Source organism: Alternaria arbusti (assembly GCF_024043155.1).
Source record: "Alternaria arbusti strain BMP 1465 chromosome Unknown scaffold_16, whole genome shotgun sequence".
NCBI classification, from domain to species: Eukaryota; Fungi; Ascomycota; class Dothideomycetes; order Pleosporales; family Pleosporaceae; genus Alternaria; species Alternaria arbusti.
The window spans coordinates 139,155-160,426 of NW_026249956.1; the positions used below are offsets into that span (position 1 = coordinate 139,155).

A 21,272-nucleotide genomic window follows, 5' to 3' on the forward strand; every position below is an offset into this window, starting at 1 on the left:
GCGATATGATCATGAGTCTTACTAGCACCGACACGGCTTGAACATGTCCACCTGTATTCATTTATACATTGTTCGTCTTCCTTTTCAAGACGTCTCTTCTCCGTAGAAGTGTATCGGCATCTCCGCAACTCCGCAGTACATCCCCGAGAACACCTCGAACGCCTCGAACGCGACGACACTTCCCATCATGGATCGCATCCGGCAGATATTCGATCGCGAGAACACTTCGGCATCGTATGAGCCACTAGAAGGAGGATCTGAGCGGCCAGATGGCGAGCGTATCGAACGCGAGGATCAGGCATTCTCGTGGACGGACTATGCTGTCTTCACCCTGTTGGGTGTCTCCATGCTATGGGCTTGGTAGGTACCTCAGACACCACTGCAGCCATGATACTGACTGTACTAGGAACATGTTCTTAGCAGCAGCCCCGTACTTCCAGCGACGCTTCGAGTCCAGCGATAACCTCCTCCGCAACTTCCAGTCCTCCATCCTCTGTGTCTCCACCGTAGGCAACCTCGGCTCCATGATCGTCTTGACCAAGCTCCAGGCTCGTGCCAACTACCCCAAACGCATCGTCGCATCGCTCGCCCTGAACGCTGTCGTCTTCACCCTTCTCGCCATATCCACAAAGTTCTTCCTGAACATATCCGTCGGTGTCTACTTCGCTTTCCTCATGGTCATGGTGTTAAGCGCCAGCCTTGCCACAGGCCTGTGCCAGAACGGCGTCTTTGCATATGTATCGGGCTTTGGAAGAGAGGAATATACCCAAGGAATCATGTCTGGTCAAGGCATTGCCGGTGTCTTGCCTTCCATCACCCAGATCATATCGGTTCTGTCTGTGCCTAAGAAGCAGCATACCGACGGAGCGCCGCAAGAGTCTAGCACCTCTGCTTTCATCTACTTCTTGACCGCCACGGCTGTCTCCGCTGCAACATTGGTAGCCTTCTTTTACCTCCTCTCCAGGGCTAGCTCGAAGCAGCGCATGTCGCTAGCATCGTACGACCAAGGACCCGAATACGGTCCAACTCACAACGAGCGCAAGAGTGTGCCACTGACAAGGATGCTGAAGAAGCTCTTCTGGCTCGCCGGCGCCGTCTTTATCACCTTCGCAATTACCATGTTCTTCCCTGTCTTCACGCCACAAGTACTAAGCGTACGCGATCCAGCAACGGCTCCTCGCCTTTTCCAACCAGCAACTTTCATCCCTCTAGGCTTCTTTTTCTGGAACCTTGGTGACCTCATGGGTCGAGTGGGACCTGCTCTACCTGCCCTTCGTCTTACGCATCGTCCACGCTTCTTGTTCTTTCTGTCCATCGCGCGTGTACTCTTTATACCCTTGTACTTCCTCTGCAACATTGGTGGGAAAGGCGCCGCCGTCAACTCCGATTTCTTCTATCTCTTCATTGTACAGCTGCTCTTCGGCATAACAAATGGCTACTTGGGTAGCAGTTGCATGATGGGTTTCGCCGAGTGGGTCGAACCAGAAGAACTTGAGGCAGCAGGAAGCTTCATGTCGCTATCTTTAGTTGGCGGCCTTACTACGGGAAGCTTCCTCAGTTTCTTCGCAGCACAGTCCTCGTGATCTGGGTGCTTCTGATAGCATGATCTTTCCACGCGACTAGCATCAGCGGTCTCGTTAGTAGCCAGGGATGTGTATAAAAGAATTCATGATCAATACAGAATCTCTCTATCCATCGCCCCCAAGACAATGGCTACAGAAGTTATCTACATAGTTCTCAGATTCCAGCTCCACCTCCGTACTGCTCAGCAGACTAGGGAGGGTGGGAAACGTACGAGACCCCGATTCAGCTGGGCGGAGAAGATCCGGGATAACCAGGATTTCCCCCAGCCTGAAGACCCAGATAACACATACGATGAAGTGGGAGTGAAAGCTTCAGACGGTGGACGGTGGAAGACGAAGTTAATCCATAGCAAATCTTGCGAGGAAGACGTGCGAATCTCTGGTCATAACTCCATTGAGGAGGTCGCTCAGCAGGACCTGGTCGATGAAGCGAAGAAGCATATAGACGGGTTCAGGGCAACTGGTATCAAAGTGATAGGAGCTCCAAAGTCTCTTTGGGAAGTTTCGAAGCTAAATGATCACATGATGGATAGCGCTTTTTACGTTGTTCATCAGCCGACAACGCTTGATGATGGGACTACGAGTGTCATGACTAGGTACTGGTGGCAAGTTTTTGCTGTTGATTTTGGGAACTAGGATAAACTAGGGACATATATGGATCAAACCTAGGTGGTCGCGGGTAGTAGCAAAAATTGAGGCATGCTTTCACACAACCGTGCTAGTTTGTTAGCAAAAAGGGTCTCTCTACACAAAGCTTGTCCATCGCGAGGCCTAAGTTATATTACGAGTACATTCATCTCCTATTCCCAGCCTTCTTGTAAGAAGTTGCACAATACCCAAGATGTCTGTCAACTCCGTCTACCTGGTCATCCATTCCCACTCACGTTCCGAAGACAAACCCTCATTCCGCGTCGCCTCCGCCGAACTACCCAAGATTCCTTCTCAGTGGACCGGCCACGATCGCATCCAATATGCATACACTAGTATTGGCGTCACCATGTCCCGTACCACGCTCGCAGAAAAATGGTACATCGAACTAGAATACCCCAATAATTCGGAGCAATATCTCGAGATTGTTGCGTGGTTCAATGATTTAGAAGCGGCGGACAAGAAGCTTGCTGATTGTGTGTTGCAAGGCTGTAATCGCAACGCAGACACGGACGAGGAAGATAAGACGGGGAGGAAGAAGGTGAACGCGACATGGACAGATTCCTTGGACGGCAACACAGCGGCATTCTACCGCATCGATTCAAGGCAGGAAAACCTCGACGGGACATTCTCACAAGCCATGCGATCTCACTGGTGGGAAGTAATACGCGTCGATCTCGAACAGCCAGACGTGTACAGCGCGAAATGGAATGAGAAAGACCGGTCATCCTACCTGGAGACTTCGGAAAGGATCAACTCGCTTCTGACTTTGAAAAGGGCTCAGGGGCTGAACGAGCAGGAGTTGGAGGAGTTGGACAGGCTACAGAAAGGATTGGGTTGGGTGGGTGTCAAGAGGGTTAAGTCGCACGATTATACTGGTGGGTATGTCAAGCGGAGCGAGGAGGACAGCGATGGAGTTAAGGAGTATCTCAAAAACGAGAACGTGCAATACAGTAGTGAGGATGAGGAGGATCTGAGGGTGAGGAAGATGGAACCAGGCTACGGGAAGCTGGACGTGGAGGATCGTGAGGTCATGGGGGACAATGTATGGGGCGACAAGTTGTAGTCGCACGAACGCTGCGAGGATCTGTCCGTTTTTGTTGCATTTCAGTCTTTTTGGAATATTCATACATAGGCATGCTCTTTACAAAGCACCCAGTTCCTTCAACTTGCTAATCATGCCATCCACATCGTCAACCTTGACACCACCCTTCCGTGGTGGTGGCTCGGTGACCTTTACTGTCTTCAATCTGATCTCCGTGTCTAGCCCATAGTCGCTCAGACTCTTCTTGTCCAGCTTCTTCTTCTTCGCCTTCATGATGTTGGGTAAACTAGCGTATCGGGGTTCGTTGAGGCGCAGATCCGTGGTGATGACCATGGGAAGTTTGGCTTTGATTGTTTGCACACCACCGTCGACTTCTTGGACTACTTCGACGGTTTGATCGTTGATTGTGACTTTGGAGGCTTGTGTTGCTTGCGGCCAGTTGAGGAGCCCTGCGAGCATTTGTCCTGTTTGGCCGGCGTCGTCGTCGATGGCTTGTTTGCCTAGGATTACAAGATTGCTCTTTTGTTCGTCTACTACTTTCCGTAGAAGCTTCGCGACGCCCAGTGGTTCTAGAGCGTCCTTCTCTTCTACGACTACGTGTATGCCTCGGTCTGCGCCCATGGCCATGGCTGTGCGGAGGATGTCTTGGGATTTGGGGACGCCGGCGGAGAAGGCGACGATCTCTTCTACGTTGGGGGCATTCGCGTGGTGGCCCTTCTTTTCGCGCATGCGGACGGCTTCTTCGATGGAGAGTTCGTCGAAGGGATTCATCGAGTGCTTGACGTTTGCGGTTTCTACGGCGGTTTGGGCGCGGTTCACGCGGGGTTTGACCTGATCGTGGTGTCAGTGCCATTCGCTGTTGAGACAGGCGTCTTGAGTGCCATCATCCTCGGAGCCATTCTTTCAAGCCTCCAAGTCGAACATGCATGCGCCATGTTCATGTATTAGTGTAATGGACGTACCGCATAGTCAATGACCCGCTTGACGGGCACTAATATCCTCAGTCCTGACATTGTGTGTATGTTTCCTCCTCAGCACCGGGCAGCGTAATGTTTCGGGGGTATCACCGGTAATGATGTGAGGAACCAGGGTGGGGGATAGCATCGGAGCTGCTTCTTACGTTCGCGCTGCTTAGCCGAGGCTTTTTCCGATGTCCGCGGCGGCCTTGGCGGGGCGATATCGTCTGATCAGGAAGCGCCACTCCTGCGCACTTGAACTGTGTAATTTAATACATGATTTTTCAGTATACTTCGCAGAGCTGGTGGAACTTACTTTCGTGGACATCTCCCATGTCTTCATATTTGCGGAAGAATAAGCCCATCAGACATGCTGGCAGCTTACTTCCCTGGTTGATTGTTCACGATGCCGGATCATGTGTGGCTTGCCCCTTCGTTTGATGAGCTGAGGATTGCTCAGCGCATCTTTATGTTATTATAAAAAGACTCCGTCTACTGCTCTCGAATTCTTCAGTTCCAGACCCATCCTTTTCGTTCACAGTCAAAACCACATTGGCAAGGGCTTCGCACATCATGCTCAATATTCTTGTTATCACACTAGCAGGAGATCTATCCACGCCTTTCGGTATATCAGATAAGATTGCGCCTCGCCTGATACAACGAGCAGCGGTCCACGAGTCGCGAACGGTAGAAGACGCTATCGAATGCCTCAGTACAGACTGGCCAAATGCCATTATAGTCCAGAGCAATCTCATCCTGGATAACGAAGAACCGAGCACCACGCTACGTAATCGTTTGATCGAACGAACGAGAAACGGCTGTACCACAATATTCACAGGATACTTCCATTGGCCAATGTACAGAGTGGAAGCCTTCGAGGCTCTCTTCAAGGACCGTTTCGGGCTTCAGTGGGAGTTAGTAAAAAGTGAGAACGTAATTACTGATCTTGTACAAAACGATCCTGGTTTGCTGCGTACCACGGTTCTCTCCGCGATAATGCAGAATCAAGACCTCCTCCTCGGAGGCGTACCTAAAGAACAGGCCGTATACCGTGCTCGACAACAACCGGAACGTCTCGCTTCAGTAGCCTTTGCAGCAGTAGGCTCAGGAAAGGTGGGTTTTATAGGATGTGGAGGTGACGAAGTGGACAGACTGGTCTTGGTTATGTGTGGATTAGACCGTCCCACAGATGCTCCTGGGAACTCTTTGAAGAGTCACCACGGAGACCATTGACTTCACAGGTGTACTCACGATCCTTCTACATCGGTTTCTGTATTCGAATGAAGATACGTGGATTACATATTCAAGAGTTACCCAAGCCCTCGGCAAACTGTTGACAACTTGCACAGAACCCAAAGGTCCTAGCGGCATTATACTCCCAACACTGCTGTGCGTAGTCTGGTGTGGTTGTCCCACAGCCATCACCTAACAACACGCAGTCGTATCCATTGCTGAATGCATCAGTCAGGGTTCCACCCACGCACTGGTCGGTATTGACACCTGTGAAGAACAAGGTCCTAATGCCCTCTTGATCCAGAAACTCCTTGAGTGGAGTCGTGGCACCCCACAACCCACTCATCCTGTTCTTATGGATCCAGACGTCAGGCCTACTCTCCAACTTGCTGCCTTCGACATACATGGCATCAAGTGGAGGGTAGAGCGCTGCGTTCCAAGAATCGCGCATGAGTAATTTACCCCCCTCTACGGTTTTCCCGTCTGGAAACTTGAGCATCCCGCAGTCAGCACCGATACCACGGTAGAAAGACTGGTTTTCTTTGCCATGTCGATCCATGCTCACGCTTCCTTCTTGGTGTCCAAAAGCGTCGTCGGCTTTGAAATCTGCATCTTCCGGAATGGAGAAAAAGCCGAATGCTCGTTTCACAGCTGGCGGCATCTCTTTGGCTTCTTCCTCCGTAAGCCCCCAATTTACCCATATGACTCTGATGCCAGCCTTGCGTGCAGCTGGGATAGCGTACTTGACCAACTGTTCGCAGGCAATGTGACCAGGACCTTTTTGGCCGCGGCCGAAAGCTTCGGAGAGAAAGAAGTTTTGCATGTCAATGATGACAAGGGCGGATTTCGAGGGATCGATCGTGATGGCATCAGCTCGTGTCTGAATGGTGTGTGTGGGCCCGGTAGTTGGTGACGAGTGCGTAGAGGGATGAGTGAGGTCAAAGCCATTCTTGGTAGAGTGCGACCAGAAGTTTGAAGGTGATCCTATCAAGGCTTTTCGATGACTGTTGAGAGGGATAATAGACGACATGATTGTGAGAATAGATGTTATGCTAGATTGAAGTGATCAAAGATCGATTTTTGATGGTAGATTGTGCTTAATGTCTTCGTGAAGATGCACAATGGTATGTGTTAAGTAGATAGACAATCATACTGGCGATGAATATAAGTCTTCAAGCAGTCATCGAATGCTGTGGCCACTATCAGAGTGCCAGATAAGGAAGGCCAGTAGCTCACCTGCCGAGGTGGGGTAGGCCGGGGTAGATCCGGAGATAGTCGTTTTGTCGAGGATATGACCAAGATGTCTTTCAACACACATATGTATGTCTAATGCGTAGTACGAGATCGATCTGGGGTGGAGATCGTTTGCGCAGAATCATCGAACAGTTGCGTAATTGTCTGATAGACACTTCAGATGAATGTAGCTTCTGAAACGATACCAGGCTGCGCGTATGAGCGCGGCGAACACGCATGATACACTGGAAGAGAACGAAGTATACAGGACATGGTCTCCTACTGGTTGTATTGGCTGTTACCGGGTTCCCGCAAGCCGCAACCTCGCAACTTGCACAAGCTGTGGTGCCTCTTCTTTGTAAAGGGCTGCGCTGTCAGAGTCGACTATCATACGCAAATAATTCCTGGATTCTTCTTCATGACCAATAGACTTGTGATACTCCGCAAGTTGTAACATGGAAGGTTTGTGTCCAACGACAGACGCCACATGTAACCACTCTCGCGCAAGCTTCGCAGTGCTTCCGCGTCTCCAGGTCAGTAACCAGTTGAGCGCATGTCGTATGCTACCGTTTTCTAAAACAGACGAGTTCGATGCTGCCACTTCTTGATAGAAGCCAGTGAGGTCCAGTATGGCTTGTCTGTGACCGGATGCTGCTGCTTTGCTCGTATACCGCAACCACTTTTCGCTTGTTTTCGGCTCATAGGCTGCGAGTTCGTAGTATGAAAGCGGATCATCACCTTCGAGAGCGCCTTTCTGGAAATATGACTGGGCTTCTGCCTGTACTTTCGGATCTTTGTCTGCCTTGAGTAGATAACCGAGCGCATTCCAGGGTGCTATAAGGGGAAATTGCATCGCATGCGTTAATGGCCTTCCAGTTTGATCATTAAGAGTTGAAGGCTTGATGGCTTCTTGGTATGCTTTTATGGCCTCTTGCTTCTGTCCTGCTTGCTCAAGGAAGAGTCCTCTCAGAGTCAAAACTTCAACTACTAGAGTTGGAGTCTTTTCCAAGGTCTGCAAGTCAATCGTGTCGAGCAGCTGGCGGTATTGGGCGATATCTTTCTGTGGAAAGAGCCTTGCAATCTCTTGAGCGGGCTGGTTGCCCAAACTGCCAAGGTAGACGACAGTCAGGATGTGTACGATCGCGAGAGGATCCCCAGCTTGCGCACATCCTTGCAGAAGCATAACAGCGACTTCTTTGTGCTGACTAGGAGGCAGTCGAGCTCTTATCTCTGGATTGCTGAGATCGGGTACTTTGAATGTGGCCATCGCAAGAGATGTAATATCAATCAATCGGACGTTGTATTCTGCTCATGTCAGTGCCATCTATAGAGGGGAGTATGGGCCGCGAACCTACTCTCGACTATCCGCAAAACGTTGTCGCTATGGGAAGCTGTTTTCGTTTTCGCAACGAAGTCATTGTAGATGCTCAGAGCCGTACGCGGCTCGATATTGAGTACGCTTTGTTGCTTGCATATCGTGTAGAAGCCTAGTCGAGCGCGAGTATCAACATCAACACGTGCTTTTGGATCCAATTTTCGGTTGATGGAATAATTCTGGGTTCGTATGCTTGTTGCAAGCCAATGTGAGGCCATCGGATATCTCGTAGCATTGTAGCGGATGGCTAGAGTTGTTTGACGCGATCGGCACGACAAACATGGCTCTAGATGCGCGACTGCGCTTGCTGAGCGCAATACTGTGCGAGGAGTCGACATAGTTACGAGATGACTGCTCGATAGTTGGTGAACGGCGATGCGGTAATCCTTGGAATTCACCAAGCCCGCTAGTCTCGGGGGTCCGCAATGGCCGCGAAATCTTGGCACGCCAGAATCTTTTCCACATCGCGCGATCCACCAACGCAGCAACGACAAGAACAGCCGCGGTTCGTACACGACGCGTATCAACCCACAGCAACGAAGACGCAATGGTCACTACACGAGGCGGAACAGAGACGCCAGGCGCACCGACACCGACGCCGCGCAGCTCGACAAGGAAAGCCGCAGGAAAGCGAGAACTCGAGTCGCTAGAGACGCCGACACAAACGAAAAGGCAGAGGAAGTCTGCGCCCACGTCGTCCTCCAAGAAGAGATCTGCCAAGCAGACCGCCGATTCGGATGCGCCTTCACAAGGACTTTCGCAAGAGTCCGTAGAGGATGTCTCAGACACAATTGCTGTCGCCGCCGCGCCTGCGACCCAAGACCCTCAGACGCCGACACAGGATGAATTTCTGCCACTCCGACGCCGATCGAGCCCCCACGTTGTAGTCAGCAGGAAGTCGCCGGATGATTCGACGGCCACGGACAGCTTCGGTGAAGGCAGGGAAGAGGCACCAGCAACTTCACAAAATCCGTCCTTTTACACACCAGCGCAGCAGCCTGGTTCAGGTTCAGGATCGGTATACGCGACGCCCGCCACAACATTTAAGCAACCTGAGGGGTCACCTACACCCAAGGCTAAGACGGGAGATGGCCAGACGCTAGCACCAGGCTCAGCCAAGAGAGGCAGAGGCCGCCCGAAGAAGGTTGTAGAGACGCCGTCCAAGTTCCCTGACGAGATTCCAACGTCCTCGTACGAGAGCAGCACAGCTCCTATACCCTCGCAAGGCGACGCGCCTCCTTCAGTACAACCTGAAAAGACGCATAGACGCTTTGGTAGCGAGGAGCCTGCCGAGTCGCAAGATTCGCCCGTTGCGATCAAGCAAGGCCACAAGCGATATGAAGCTTCTCAGCCCATCGAGTCACTACCCCCAACGCAAACAAGCCAAGTCGACCAGGACGAAGCAAGCGATTCGGACGACGAAGCCCCCGAGGTAGTCACCACAGCCGCTGCAGGTTCGAAAGCACGAGCTGCGCAAGCCGAAGCCGACCGTGCGCAGAAAGCTCAGCAAGCAAAGGAACAGGCCAAGCGGCAAGCGCGCGAGGAACTCGTTGCCGCCCAACAAGCTGCAAAGCGCGAGCGTGAGGAGAAGAAGGCAAAGAAATTGGCAAAGAAAGCTGCCAAGGAAGCAAAGGCTGCCGCCGGGCCCCTCGACAAAAAGCCAGAAGTTGCGTCGCGCATGGACATCGACGTATCCAACGGTCTCCTGCCCGCCTCGCTCCTCGAGACCATCGACGACCAACGCCCTCCCACGCCACCGCCCCAGCGGCGAGGAAAGACAGAGGAAGAACTTAGGAAGGAGAAGCTTAACCACCACATCAAGTTCCTCGAGCGCGTCGACAAGCCAGCGAAGGATGTGAAGAAGGGCAAGCTCAGCGTAGCGGTATTGGCACAGCAGAACCGGGTGCTGCCGCCCAAGGTCAACAGGAATACAAAGAACGTACGTGAACACTGGTTGAAGGGGCGCGAAATGGACAAGAAGGCAGGGAAACCCGGCGTTAGATTTGGGAAGAAAATGGAGAGGAGGCCTCATGGTAACCGGGGTTTCTTGAGGAATGGAGAGTAGATGGTAGCACAGTGCCAGTCGGACTTGTGCAGTATGATGCGAATGATATCCATTGTCATCTTGATGTTTATGCTTTTGATGATAAGTTTTGCCGCCCATCGTGTTGTCCGCTTTCATACCTGCTATGCCACCTACCGCCGTCCAGGCCTCTTCGGCTTCGCAAAACCCTTGCTCTCCTCCTTCTTCTCCACCTTAAACTCATCCAGAATAACCTGCTCAGTAATCTCATCCGGATCCGTCGCCTCAATCTTCTTCTCCACCTTGAGCCCACCATCGTTCTGCGCCAGACTGACCACATTGCCCCTACTCGCTGCATACAGCATCCTCTCCCTGATCTTCGCTCCGCTCGGACACGTCGAGATGAAGACGATACTCGCAGCAGCGTCATCATGACGGTAGAACGAGTACCGCGGCTCCTTGGCATCGATAGCCTGGGAGAGAGTCGAAGGCGTCGCTGACGAAGAGGAAACTAGCTGAAGCGTCTCCGACGCGCCGTCCATGCGCAATTGCACAAGGTTATCCGTTCCACCCTGTCCCAACTTCTTCAACGCCCCGCCAATCTCGTCATCAGCCCGAATAGCGATTCTGCCTCCTTGGGCCAGGCCCTGACCGCGTGTGCCTCTGCTCTCCAAGGCCTCAGCGTCCTTGATGTCCTGCAGCGATTGTTCCTCCGCTGTCAGCGGGTTGTCAGACGCTGTATGCGCAATGTGTTTCTCCCAGCCCTCCGGCGTGAGCTCTGATGCTTCGGTCGTGAAGACACTCTCGCTGAAATGCTCTCCGCCTAGTTCACGCACGAGAGTGAGGCGCGTGGATGCAAAAAGCATTTTCTGGCGTACCGGCGCGGCATTGGGTACGTATGTTACGGCTACGAGGGATTTGTCGGGCGAGGAGAGCGAGTCGGCGCGGCGGAGGAGAATGTAGAGTGCGGCATTGGGCTGGATGTGAGATTGGAGGTTGGAGAGGTCGGCGAGGAAGGTCGATGCTGACGAGGATATGGTGTCGCTGGGGATGATAGTTTCGTTTTGGATGGTGGCTAGGATTCCGCGTTGCGAGCTTGAGGTTATGAGGCTGCCGACGGCGGATTTGAGCTCCTGGGAAGCTATGGGGGTTGTTAGTGGGGTGCGAGGTTGGAGCGCGCTGGAAGATCGTTACCGGAGATACCAGACTGCATCTTGGCAAGTCTCTACTGCACTATATTCTGTGGTTGTCGGGACACTCAAAGAGAAGGCTGCGATGTTGTTGAATGTACTGATTTGAGCGTTTACACTGACGTCGAACCAGCGGTGATGCTGTCCTATAGTGGGGCAGGTGGGCTGGACGGCCGATGCACCTTGGCAGCCCTGCTTCTATCATGCAGTCTGGTTCCTGAGGTGGCGTCTAGCATGCATATATTGTGATATGTCACAGGAATTACATGCTTCAATATGCTTGGAAAACAACCTATGCTCATCGACAGGCGCTCTCCAACAGACTAGAAAACGCAAGGATAGCTCACTCCTCGTATGCCCCACCAGGGAGCATCTCTCTTCCTTTCTCCAACACACCCTTCAGATATTCGTACACGGTAAATGTGACAGCTTGGCCGGGGGCTACTCGCATCACACGCGGCGTGATACCTTTGTAGAAACTGCGGATACCTTCCTGCTTCCACATGTCGCTGTGAATTGTCAGCTAACACTCGGAAGTTGGATGCGCCCGAAGACTTACTTTCCGATATTTACTATCCTCTGGATAGCAGTTTGACCTGCCTCCGCAGGCGTCTTCTGCAACCTCGTCTTGATAGTGTCGATCGGCGCGTTCGTAAACGGACCAACAGCACCACTGATCAGCCCGATCAGACTCGTCTCATAGCCCGGCAGATCTGTTGTGCCATGGTACTTCTGTAACTGTGCCCTGAGTTCCGAATATGCAGTGAAGTTTGCCGCTTGGTTTGTTCCCTGGCGCAAGGCTGTGAGCGAGACACCACGCCATAATGCGCCTGCACCTTCTTCCTTGATGACAGTATACATGGCATGCGCGGCGTTTCGGTACTTGGGTATATCGAGCGGATCGGCCATCGAGTGGTGCTGCGCTTGAAGACGGATCTTGACGACCTCCATAGGTGTGACGACGAGAACGGCCTCCGTGACACCAGCGGCAAGACCAGCTGTAAAGTGTTAGTATTCGGTCATTCTTGAGTAGACTCTGTTGCGAAAAGATGCGCCTTGCGATTCCGCGAGCTTCAAACTTACCCATAAATGTAGACTTTGACGCGACATTGCCCTCTTTGTCCGCTAACATCTGCTTATACCACTCATAACTTGTGAAGCGTATGGCCATCTTCGGGACGATGCCTGTGAGAACGGCGCCTAATCCCTTATATAGGCCTAATGCTGTCTCTCTCTTCACGATCTCAGTTCCGGTCGTAATGAACCCGCGCTTCTTTGCCTGTAATGTACACCAATCAGTGACGTTCTGGATAGTATATGCCGACCGCTTCGAAAGTATGATTGGGGACGTACTCCTGGAGCGCGAGCTCGTCTTGACAGTTGCATGCGGACTTTGATCGTATCTGATATCCAATTAGACTTAACGCGCAGATAGTGTAGGCTTGGGGAGTTGTAACTCACCGAGAGGATGACACGCGAGTGCCTCCATCATTCCAGCTCCACCACCGGCTTCATGTCGCGTCAGTATCCTGCCAGTGCGGTCGCATACCGTCCAAGTTCAAAACTTGAGGCTTACCGATCAAGTTTGTGGCCGCCGACGCGGGCTTCTTGCCGCCAGGCCCTTGTACTGATTTCGCAGACATGTTGTGTAGAGTTGGAGCGCAAGGGTTCAGGAAGGTGTTTGCTGCGAGGAATTGGGACCAAAGGCCGTCCAAGGCACGAGCACGTGGGGTTACACGAGATTGTGACACTGAAGGAGCGACCCTGAGCTGTAGCCCAATTTTCTGAATGGGAGCTGTAATGCGCTTTAGAAACCTCGGCTTCTAGAGATGACGACAGAGGGAGAGCAAGCAAGCTAATCAATAGCAACAGCTATGCGACGGGTATCAAGAAGGAGACTCGAAATGAGGTTTAGGAAAGCGAGAAAAGCACGAGCGCAAGGAAATCATTCAGTCATATTCCATACATTGCTGATCAGAAGCCTGCCTTGACTACCCGCGGGTGTGAGGACAAACACCCATTTGCTCCGCCAGCCTCGGCCCTTGCGTGAGCCCAGACCGCGTGTCTTAGTGTCGACTGGCACGCGTTTGTCTGGCAGCTGGCAAACAATGGGGTACCTTGGCAAACCCCGGATTTCGCCTTGGGTGGGCGAGCGGAAGTTACGATGCGCTGATGTCGTTCGGCCGGCGATCGGCTCGAGGAATTACGTTGCCGAGCCACAGTTGCCCAGCTGCCCAAGCCATTGGCCGTTCATCATGGCCTGCTTGGGATGATAGCACATGCAATCCTGGTGTTATGCCTGAATTCGAGTCTCGCGTGTTTTCGGGTTCGCGCTTTCACAAGCTCGTGCAGGCGAGCGTCTGATGATGGATGAGGGGTGGAATGATCGACATGTGAAAGTGTGGAAGATGACGTTGGAGGGGCTGTCGGAAACTCTCCGCTGCGAGCCCATCCCGAAAGCGGCCGACGTGCACGTGCGCGAAGATGCCTCGGAAGATGCCTAGGTAATCTTGACTGGTCTACAACGTGTTCCTCGGGACGTACTGAAGAAGAGATGAAAATGGGTATATTCTTACTACATCAAACGCTTCCCTCGGCAAACCTACAATCAGATGAATCTGACCTCATTGAACAGGCTTGACCTAACCTGCATCAACGCAACCAGCTCCAACACAAAGTTCTGCAGTATGACCACGTTTGTGATGATGTGCAGCAAGCTCGCCTCTCGAATATCATCGTCTTCTGTATCCTCAGCACCAGTCGCCGCGTCATCAGAAGGTTCCTTTGGCGGTGGTTGGAACTTCGATAGCATGACCTCCACCTCCTTTGATCCAGCCGGCCGGCGGAAGCGAATACGCCTCTTGCCGAACTGACTCATCCTGATCTGTGATATGCTAGCGTCGACGTCGGACATCAAAGAAGGCTGCTGTACGGCGTATGTTCCTGACATAGGGGACGATGCTCGGGCAGGTGAACCAACGAGTGTCTGGCCCCCATATCTTGATGGTGCGGGTGATGTAGTGGGGGTGTTCCTTGCTTCAGAAAGAGTTTCCTTCCTGCCTCTCGGAGATTGCGCTCTGGAGGGCGTCGTCGGTTGGTTACGCACGTGTTGTGGTATTTGCGGTGTCCAAGATCCTGCTGGAGTTTCCGAGGGTGGTCGCGCAGGCTTTGACTGAGGTGTTGACATTTTTGATTCCTCTACAAGATCCTGATGGAAGCGGAAGGCATGCTTGCGGTTCGCAACGTGCTCATCCCAGTCCTTGATATCGCTGCGCAGGGCATCGACTTGCGCCTGGAGACGTTGCAGGCATGCAAATAGTTGAGGGGTAGCAGATGAATCCCATTTCGGAAACCTTTCTGCCAGGAACATGGCGCGCAAGTTGTCATTCGTGAACGACTCGACTTCAGGACTGTCGCTTTCGAAGTGATAGTCGGCAGGATCCACGGATAACCATCCTTCCAGACGTAGCTGTGAGCAGGTGCCGAGCGTAATCAATGCTTCAGTAAGCGCCAGGTTTGTCTCGACATCGTTCGTAAGGAACCTCAGAAGTAAATCCATGAGAGACTGGAAGAGCGGATCTTCTGGAAGCAACTGATGTGGATCCACCTCCCTAGCTGAAGCTTCAGTCGAGTCGAAGTATCCTGGACTCTTCGAAGACGTCGCGGGTAAAGCAATGGTCTTCAAAGAGCAGGGATGTGACTCCAACAAACTCAGAGTATCTTTTAGATAGTTCTCGTACGCTTCATCAACACCTTCCAAGCCGGCGAGATCGATGGCGAGGTTTAGATACAGCTCAAGCTCCTTGTTCAGGGATCCAACAGTTCTATTGTGTTCTTTATGATGCAAGTTCATCACCTTGACGAGAGATCCGAGAGCGTATCCATGGCTTTTGCTCAATATCACAGTCGTCAACTTCAATGATGCAATGACCGTCTGTGGATTGCGCGATGCGGTGCTTCCCAAGACCAAGTCGACCAGATTAAACAAGGATGGGTTCAATTTGTCTTCATCCTTATCCGATGCAGTAAGCAGCATAAGTGACTGACGACGCTTGACAGCTGCGGGGGACCGTGGTGTCGTGGTAGACGCGTAGTCCAGGAGTGCGAGTAGATACTGAAGCATCATGTGCACGAGCTCGGGGTGGTCAAGCGCATCTAGTATATGGCGAAGGTACGTAAGCACTGCGACGGATGAACCGCCATCGGCGTCGGACGACTCAAGTAGTGAAGGGTATCTGCACGGAGTCAGCTATGTACACATTGAAGACATATGAGAGTAACACACAATAGCTGCTGGAGGAACAAAGCTTGAAAGTGGTCAATCAATGTTACTCTAACATCCAGAGATCTGCAATGCTCGAGCACATCTTGCCAGAAGGCAAGATAAGACAAGAAGGTGAGAAGATGGCTCTGGAAGTCGGGTGTGAAGAAGTTCTCTGCTTGTGGATTGGGCTGCATCTCAGTGTAGTCGGAGAGTAGTAAGACAGGAGGCAGGTCATGCGCGGGGTGGAGTATCGACAGCTTCCTGGACAATGTTAGCTTCGTTGTCTCGGGTTCGGTACACTTCATACCTGCTCATCTGGCTGTATAGTGCTCCCAGACCGGTCGCCATCAGCGTAGGCAGATCGCTGTTGACGATCCACTGCTCCAGATCCATTGACCTGGACGCAGACTCGAATATGTACAGCAATCCGGTGCGCGCAAAATCCCCGATACGGCCTTCGTGGTGGACATGGTCGATGAGCTGATAGCACAACGGAAAGTCCTCTTTCTGTGTAACGCCGGCGAAATCGGTTTTGGGATTTAGCACTCGTCCCTCGCTGTTTGCGGATGTGGTCGTGAACCAGACATGCAGAATCTCTGGCTGTAGCCGGATCTTGGCTGCGATGCCGAAGAGCAGCTCCACGATGTCGGCCTCGATGTCCTCTCCTATGCCCATGCTGCCAGACCCGACTGTGCGGTCGATGAAGTTCATGAGCGAGGCGGCGAAGACGTCGTTTTCGAGGAAGTCCTCTTCCTCGCTGTCGATGAGGGCATTGTAGAAGGCCACGGCGTCCCTAACGGTACCCTCATCGTGTGCCGTCGCCGCGATCTTGGAGACGGCCGTGTATATCTGCTGGGCAGCGGCGAACTGGAGGCACATGTGCGGCGCAGGGGATCGCGACTCATCGCTGAGGATGGCTGTGAGGGCCTGGAAGCCGCGCCGGATGTTGCCCAGGGCTTCGCGGTCGTGGGCGAGGTTGGTCGACTTCTGCCATGTTTGCTGCCGTGTGTCAGACTCGCAGCATTTCGGGTTACGCAGCCAGGCCTACCAGTATCTGATTGTAGCGCTGGCGGAAGCGTGCCAGCCGCTGTTGCGGGTTGTTCGGGGCGGCCTGCTTCTTCTTCTGGGACGACCCGCCGAGTAGCCTCACCCACTTGCTGTCGTCAGTGCGCGAACCATAGCTGCAGCAGGGCGAAGACGTACGAAATCCATTTGATGTCCTACTCACCCCGCATTTGCGCCGTGTACGTGGGGTCCAAGGGTGGAAAGGAGTGATGTCGACGCGGAGCGCGCCGTCGTGGAGCGAGCTCGAAACCAATCGCGTTGCATCCTTCTCCGCAGCGCAGGCAGTCACTATTCACAACACACAACCTTGGAAAGAGTCTTGGGAAAGCACATTTGACATCAAGTATTATTAACATTACCAAGATTCTACAACTGCAAAGAACACACGGAAACATCACAAGCTATGAAAATAGGAAAATTCGCTATGCACACAGTCAAACTCAGATCGCAGCCTCCTCCTTCGTCCACTTGACCTCCTTCTTGACCTTGTCCCCATTCAGCGTCGGCAGCCCACTCATACCCAACATGTAATCCCTCCCCTTCAGAATCCACACGAAGAATGAAGGTACCTTCCATCCAAAAACGGCACCAACACCGCCGCCGCTACCGATGGGGACAACCATAGACTCCGTCGTGTTAGCTGTGTACACTCTGTCCTTGCCCTTGGGTTTCGCCTCTGGAAGCATGGGGTTGTAAGAGAGCAGGTCGCGCTTGATGTTGGTGACTAGGGTAGGTAGAGCCAGGTTAATGTCCCAGTAGTTGTTGCGCGAATATGATGCGATGTCGCCGAAGCCGTAGACGCGGGGGCCTGCGATGTCGACGCGAAGGGTGGAATCGTTCGTTACGAGGTAGCCCTTTTCATTGAGCAATTGATCTGGCAGCCACGACGAGTTTGGTTGAACGCCATAAGCGGGAACGTAGAGGTCTGCCTCAAGCTTGCCACCGTCCTTGAGGGTCAGCGCCGTGCGACCATCTTTTGTCTGCGTTGAATCGACCACTCGCGTGTTGTAGACGACCTCCACCCCGAGCGCTTTGAGTTTCTGCTCTGCAACTTTGGCGATTGCAGGCCGGAGACCGGGGAGAAGCTGCTTGTCCGATGTGATCAGGGTAACGTCAACTTTTGGCTGCACCTTGCTGAACCATCCTGGCTTGCCGTTGCGATGCTCAGCAACTTCGCCCGCAAATTCTACGCCTGTCGCGCCTCCACCAACGATAACAATCTTCTTTGCCGATGCGATTTGCTCGTTTGCCGAGCTGATCGCGTTCAGGGTACTTTGAGCATCGGCGCTCATCGAGAAAGCTTGGAAATAAGTCTTGCTTCCAGTTGCCACGACGAGCGCATGATACGTCAATGATTCGTCTTCTTGTCCCTTGTTGCTGCGAAATAGGAGGCGCCGCGATGATGGCTCTAGACCCGTAGCAGAGGCTTCGATGAAAGTAAAGTCGTCTTTGGAGTATTGCTTGAAGCCCTCATGCAGATCGAAGAGGACCTTGTCGGTCGACATGCGCTCGGTAGAAGCTGCCACTCGTGGAGAGGCAACCCTGAAGTACCACTGTGAAGATGGCGAGATGTTGTAGACATGATACTTGGCGTCATTCTTTGCCTTGAGAGCTGGTAGAATGTGCTTCAGGATGTAATGGGTTGCCTGTATGCCCGCGCCCGATGCGCCAACAATGACAATGTTGCGTTGTTCTGACATCGTGAAAATGGTCGTGCAGGAGGCCAGAAAGTAACGTAGAAGTAAAGTTTGAGATGATGTGTGATATGTTCAATATGTCTGGAAGTGGGATGTTGAGATGCGATGTGTTGAATGATCTGAAAGCCGACGATGCCTTGCTCTACATATACTCACCTCCTCAACCGCGTATGCACCGAGCGCCTGTCATCACCTGAACGACGGACCAATTTTTCGGGAAACTTGTAATCAAGCACTGAATCCCAGTCACATCAACGTAAGGCCCTACAGACACTTCCTCGCTGTGTCGGCCGTTAACGCGTCGCGATAGCACACAAGCGAGGTTTGTAATGAGGGAAGGGCAGACCCGCCGGTCGGATGCCCACAGATCCGTGAGACCGACAGTTCGTAAGCACATCGCCAAGGCATCGGCAGCTCTCATTGGCTCTGATGCTCAAGGACGCTGCATTTCCGCTTGCTGATCCAAGGATTTATCAATCACTACTGTCTTTTCCATTCACAAGCTTTATTTGTTTCGCGTTTATGGAATTTAGTCACATTGAATGAAGAATGCGATATCCCACCTACTCCCCAATGGACCCTTGAACACCTCCAGATCCCATCCACAAGACGCACAAGAGGTTTCTCAATCAGAGCATGCGCTCAAATCAAGTCTGCGACATCGTTTTCATCCTCCCGTTCATCGTCATCACTGCCGGAGTCGCTGTCTTCGTCGTCCGTTCATTCCACCAGCCCATTTCCTCCATGCGCGTCGTTCATGTGCTGGTACACTGCCCCCATTTGTGAGAAGACCTCGAGACACACCCAGCATATGTGTACGTGACAGACGTGGCACTCGACGTGGTTGCATCCGTCGGCTTTCTCGATAAGTGTGCCGCAATTTCGGCATTCTTTCGTACCAGCGCCCGCTTTGTACTCGTCCAGAAGCTGCTCGTTATGCTTGTTCTTGGGGACATGCGATTCTGCGCAAGTCAAACCGACATGGGGCTCTGCATGGCATAGAGTGCACGTCTGGGTCAGACATGTAGGGCATGTGAAGATCCCATGAGATCCGCCGCGCCGATACACTGCTTTGCAGTCAGGCGCTCGACAGTTGCGATAGATAGCTGGAGAGGATCGGATATAATAATTTAACGATGCCTTGAGCAACGCATCGATCATCGTGCCGGTAGGGTGTTTATGTAGGTCTGCGATGGCTATTGGTTGTTTGCAGTCGTCGTGCCAACATACTAGCGGAAAGTGATCCTTGCTTAGATCGGATGAAGCTACCTCCAGTTGAAGATCGAAGCATTCCTTGCAGGCATAGTGGCCGCAGTTGGAGAGCTTAACGTCGTTTGTCGCATCGTCGCAGAGGGGACATGTGTGGTGTGGTAGTGGTAAATTTAGCTCAGATATAACCAGCCAGGCGGTCTGCTGAGTGCAATGAAGGACCAGTGCTTTCTTTAGCATATCAAGGCTGACTTTTGTCTCACCCAACTTGACCCGAGCACGGGCAACCTTGTCCGACGTAAGAAGCTCTTGGAAGTTTTTCAAAGTGAATTTGATAGTGGTCGTTTCTTCCAATGTGCTCTGCATGATGGCTTTCTCTGCAAGGGTGTGCTCAACAAGCCCCATTCGTGCATCATCCTGTTCAGGATCATAAACACGCAGACGCTGTTGGAACTTATCACTTATGATTGTCACACCGTTTTTTCGTGCCAGGTCTTGTAGCCACCCAGCTCCAGATGCAGTTGCGAAGAAGTCGTGCCAGATCTCGTATCGCTCAGCATGACCATCTAGTCCCGTGGTCGCTATTCTTCCTGAAAGCAGGGCCTCCAGTGTCCTCTTCATGTCGACAACCTTTTCTTGATTCGTTCCCGATAAGCGCAATGTGACCATACCCTCTCGAGGCTTCTTCCAGACTGCGTCCACTTCTGCAACTTGCGAGATCATGTCTTCCACATTGGCCATGACAGGGTCGGAGAGCTCTTTTGGTGCAGTGAAGTACACAGTATACATCAAATGCGCGTCTAATTCCACGTTGCCGCTGAGATGCTTCAAGGCTGCAAGCGCATGTTCCGGTTGGTAAAAGCCGGCGATAGTGTTTGTGGGCAAGCGTCCACGCACGGAAGAGTGGAGTGTGTTGTTGATGTCCCCTTCATCGTAGAATCTGAGCGGACCAGCAACCGATTGAAGATTGGTCTTCATGACTGACGACCCAAAGTCACTGCTTGGACGCCATGATATCAGTATCGTGTTCGCATGCGCCCTCATCGAAAGTTTGTTGGTAATTCGAATGCTAGGGCTCAGACTGAACCCCGATAAACCACAGCCCGCAATGAATTCCGCGTTTCCCCCCTCAATGTGCCTGTGGATACTTGATGTTGTCATGTTTGAGTTGAGGAAGTCCTTTACCGAGGATAACGGTGGTAATTGGGTCGCAGTCTCTCGCAGTTCCGACGTGACGATGTTATGGGCGAGGAAGGGTTCTAGATATGATCCGGGCAAATCCGATCCAAACGGCTGGAGTCGGTGTTGAGTTCCGGGGTTGCCTGGTGGGGTATGTCTGTTGCTATGAATGAAGGGCCACGATAACAATGCGAGAATGAGTGGGTCGTGGGAGTACGTTCGATCCGTCGTTGATCCGTAGAAGAGCGTGGAAATGAGGATCAGCCCATGATCATAAGTTGGTACCCGGAAGGCTGGTTGCAATCGGTCCACGCTAGCGACATGAGCAGTCGCGGTGGTGGCGCACCACTTTCCTCTCTACATGGCCATTGCAACGGCATGAAAACAATAGTCCACTGCAACCGACGTGAAGAAGGTACCGCCGGTATCTCACGTCTTAGGTAATCGTTGTTCCGTTTCTTTTGTGTGGTCAGGTGCTTTCGAACGACCAGTCATAAGGGCCCACCAAACACAAGCAGAGATCAACAAACATCACGCATGTCGCTGTTTACAGGCACCGGAAGCAATTTGCT

General features: G+C 52.4%; 11 protein-coding genes across 11 annotated transcripts; 3 read left to right on the plus strand and 8 right to left on the minus strand.

Annotated features, from left to right (window-relative positions):
- Positions 1 to 187: 187 nt before the first annotated feature.
- Positions 188 to 1,583, plus strand: J4E86_009169 (uncharacterized protein; the record flags this gene model as incomplete). Its single annotated transcript, XM_051449675.1, has 2 exons — positions 188 to 360; positions 407 to 1,583. The coding sequence occupies 2 exons, from the start codon at positions 188 to 190 to the stop codon at positions 1,581 to 1,583; spliced, it is 1,350 nt and encodes a 449-aa protein (XP_051299012.1).
- An 841-nt stretch (positions 1,584 to 2,424) lies between these two features.
- On the plus strand, positions 2,425 to 3,297 carry J4E86_009170 (uncharacterized protein; the record flags this gene model as incomplete). The annotated part of the gene is made up of 1 exon (XM_051449676.1): positions 2,425 to 3,297. One exon carries the CDS (start codon positions 2,425 to 2,427, stop codon positions 3,295 to 3,297), a length of 873 nt encoding a protein of 290 aa, XP_051299013.1.
- A 78-nt stretch (positions 3,298 to 3,375) lies between these two features.
- J4E86_009171 (uncharacterized protein) lies at positions 3,376 to 4,289 on the minus strand (the record flags this gene model as incomplete). Its single annotated transcript, XM_051449677.1, has 2 exons — positions 3,376 to 4,107; positions 4,239 to 4,289. The coding sequence occupies 2 exons, from the start codon at positions 4,287 to 4,289 to the stop codon at positions 3,376 to 3,378; spliced, it is 783 nt and encodes a 260-aa protein (XP_051299014.1).
- A 1,246-nt stretch (positions 4,290 to 5,535) lies between these two features.
- Positions 5,536 to 6,495, minus strand: J4E86_009172 (uncharacterized protein; the record flags this gene model as incomplete). The annotated part of the gene is made up of 1 exon (XM_051449678.1): positions 5,536 to 6,495. The coding sequence occupies one exon, from the start codon at positions 6,493 to 6,495 to the stop codon at positions 5,536 to 5,538; it is 960 nt and encodes a 319-aa protein (XP_051299015.1).
- Positions 6,496 to 6,996: 501 nt separating this feature from the next.
- Positions 6,997 to 7,965, minus strand: J4E86_009173 (uncharacterized protein; the record flags this gene model as incomplete). Its single annotated transcript, XM_051449679.1, has 1 exon — positions 6,997 to 7,965. One exon carries the CDS (start codon positions 7,963 to 7,965, stop codon positions 6,997 to 6,999), a length of 969 nt encoding a protein of 322 aa, XP_051299016.1.
- Positions 7,966 to 8,620: 655 nt separating this feature from the next.
- J4E86_009174 (uncharacterized protein) lies at positions 8,621 to 10,138 on the plus strand (the record flags this gene model as incomplete). The annotated part of the gene is made up of 1 exon (XM_051449680.1): positions 8,621 to 10,138. The coding sequence occupies one exon, from the start codon at positions 8,621 to 8,623 to the stop codon at positions 10,136 to 10,138; it is 1,518 nt and encodes a 505-aa protein (XP_051299017.1).
- A 131-nt stretch (positions 10,139 to 10,269) lies between these two features.
- Positions 10,270 to 11,309, minus strand: J4E86_009175 (uncharacterized protein; the record flags this gene model as incomplete). The annotated part of the gene is made up of 2 exons (XM_051449681.1): positions 10,270 to 11,237; positions 11,291 to 11,309. 2 exons carry the CDS (start codon positions 11,307 to 11,309, stop codon positions 10,270 to 10,272), a joined length of 987 nt encoding a protein of 328 aa, XP_051299018.1.
- Positions 11,310 to 11,629: 320 nt separating this feature from the next.
- Positions 11,630 to 12,929, minus strand: SFC1 (Mitochondrial succinate-fumarate transporter; the record flags this gene model as incomplete). The annotated part of the gene is made up of 6 exons (XM_051449682.1): positions 11,630 to 11,795; positions 11,846 to 12,284; positions 12,370 to 12,565; positions 12,640 to 12,689; positions 12,748 to 12,795; positions 12,863 to 12,929. The coding sequence occupies 6 exons, from the start codon at positions 12,927 to 12,929 to the stop codon at positions 11,630 to 11,632; spliced, it is 966 nt and encodes a 321-aa protein (XP_051299019.1).
- A 965-nt stretch (positions 12,930 to 13,894) lies between these two features.
- On the minus strand, positions 13,895 to 16,785 carry J4E86_009177 (uncharacterized protein; the record flags this gene model as incomplete). Its single annotated transcript, XM_051449683.1, has 5 exons — positions 13,895 to 15,521; positions 15,572 to 15,811; positions 15,858 to 16,549; positions 16,599 to 16,731; positions 16,775 to 16,785. 5 exons carry the CDS (start codon positions 16,783 to 16,785, stop codon positions 13,895 to 13,897), a joined length of 2,703 nt encoding a protein of 900 aa, XP_051299020.1.
- A 270-nt stretch (positions 16,786 to 17,055) lies between these two features.
- On the minus strand, positions 17,056 to 18,315 carry J4E86_009178 (uncharacterized protein; the record flags this gene model as incomplete). The annotated part of the gene is made up of 1 exon (XM_051449684.1): positions 17,056 to 18,315. One exon carries the CDS (start codon positions 18,313 to 18,315, stop codon positions 17,056 to 17,058), a length of 1,260 nt encoding a protein of 419 aa, XP_051299021.1.
- A 717-nt stretch (positions 18,316 to 19,032) lies between these two features.
- J4E86_009179 (uncharacterized protein) lies at positions 19,033 to 20,499 on the minus strand (the record flags this gene model as incomplete). Its single annotated transcript, XM_051449685.1, has 2 exons — positions 19,033 to 19,301; positions 19,785 to 20,499. 2 exons carry the CDS (start codon positions 20,497 to 20,499, stop codon positions 19,033 to 19,035), a joined length of 984 nt encoding a protein of 327 aa, XP_051299022.1.
- Positions 20,500 to 21,272: the final 773 nt, after the last annotated feature.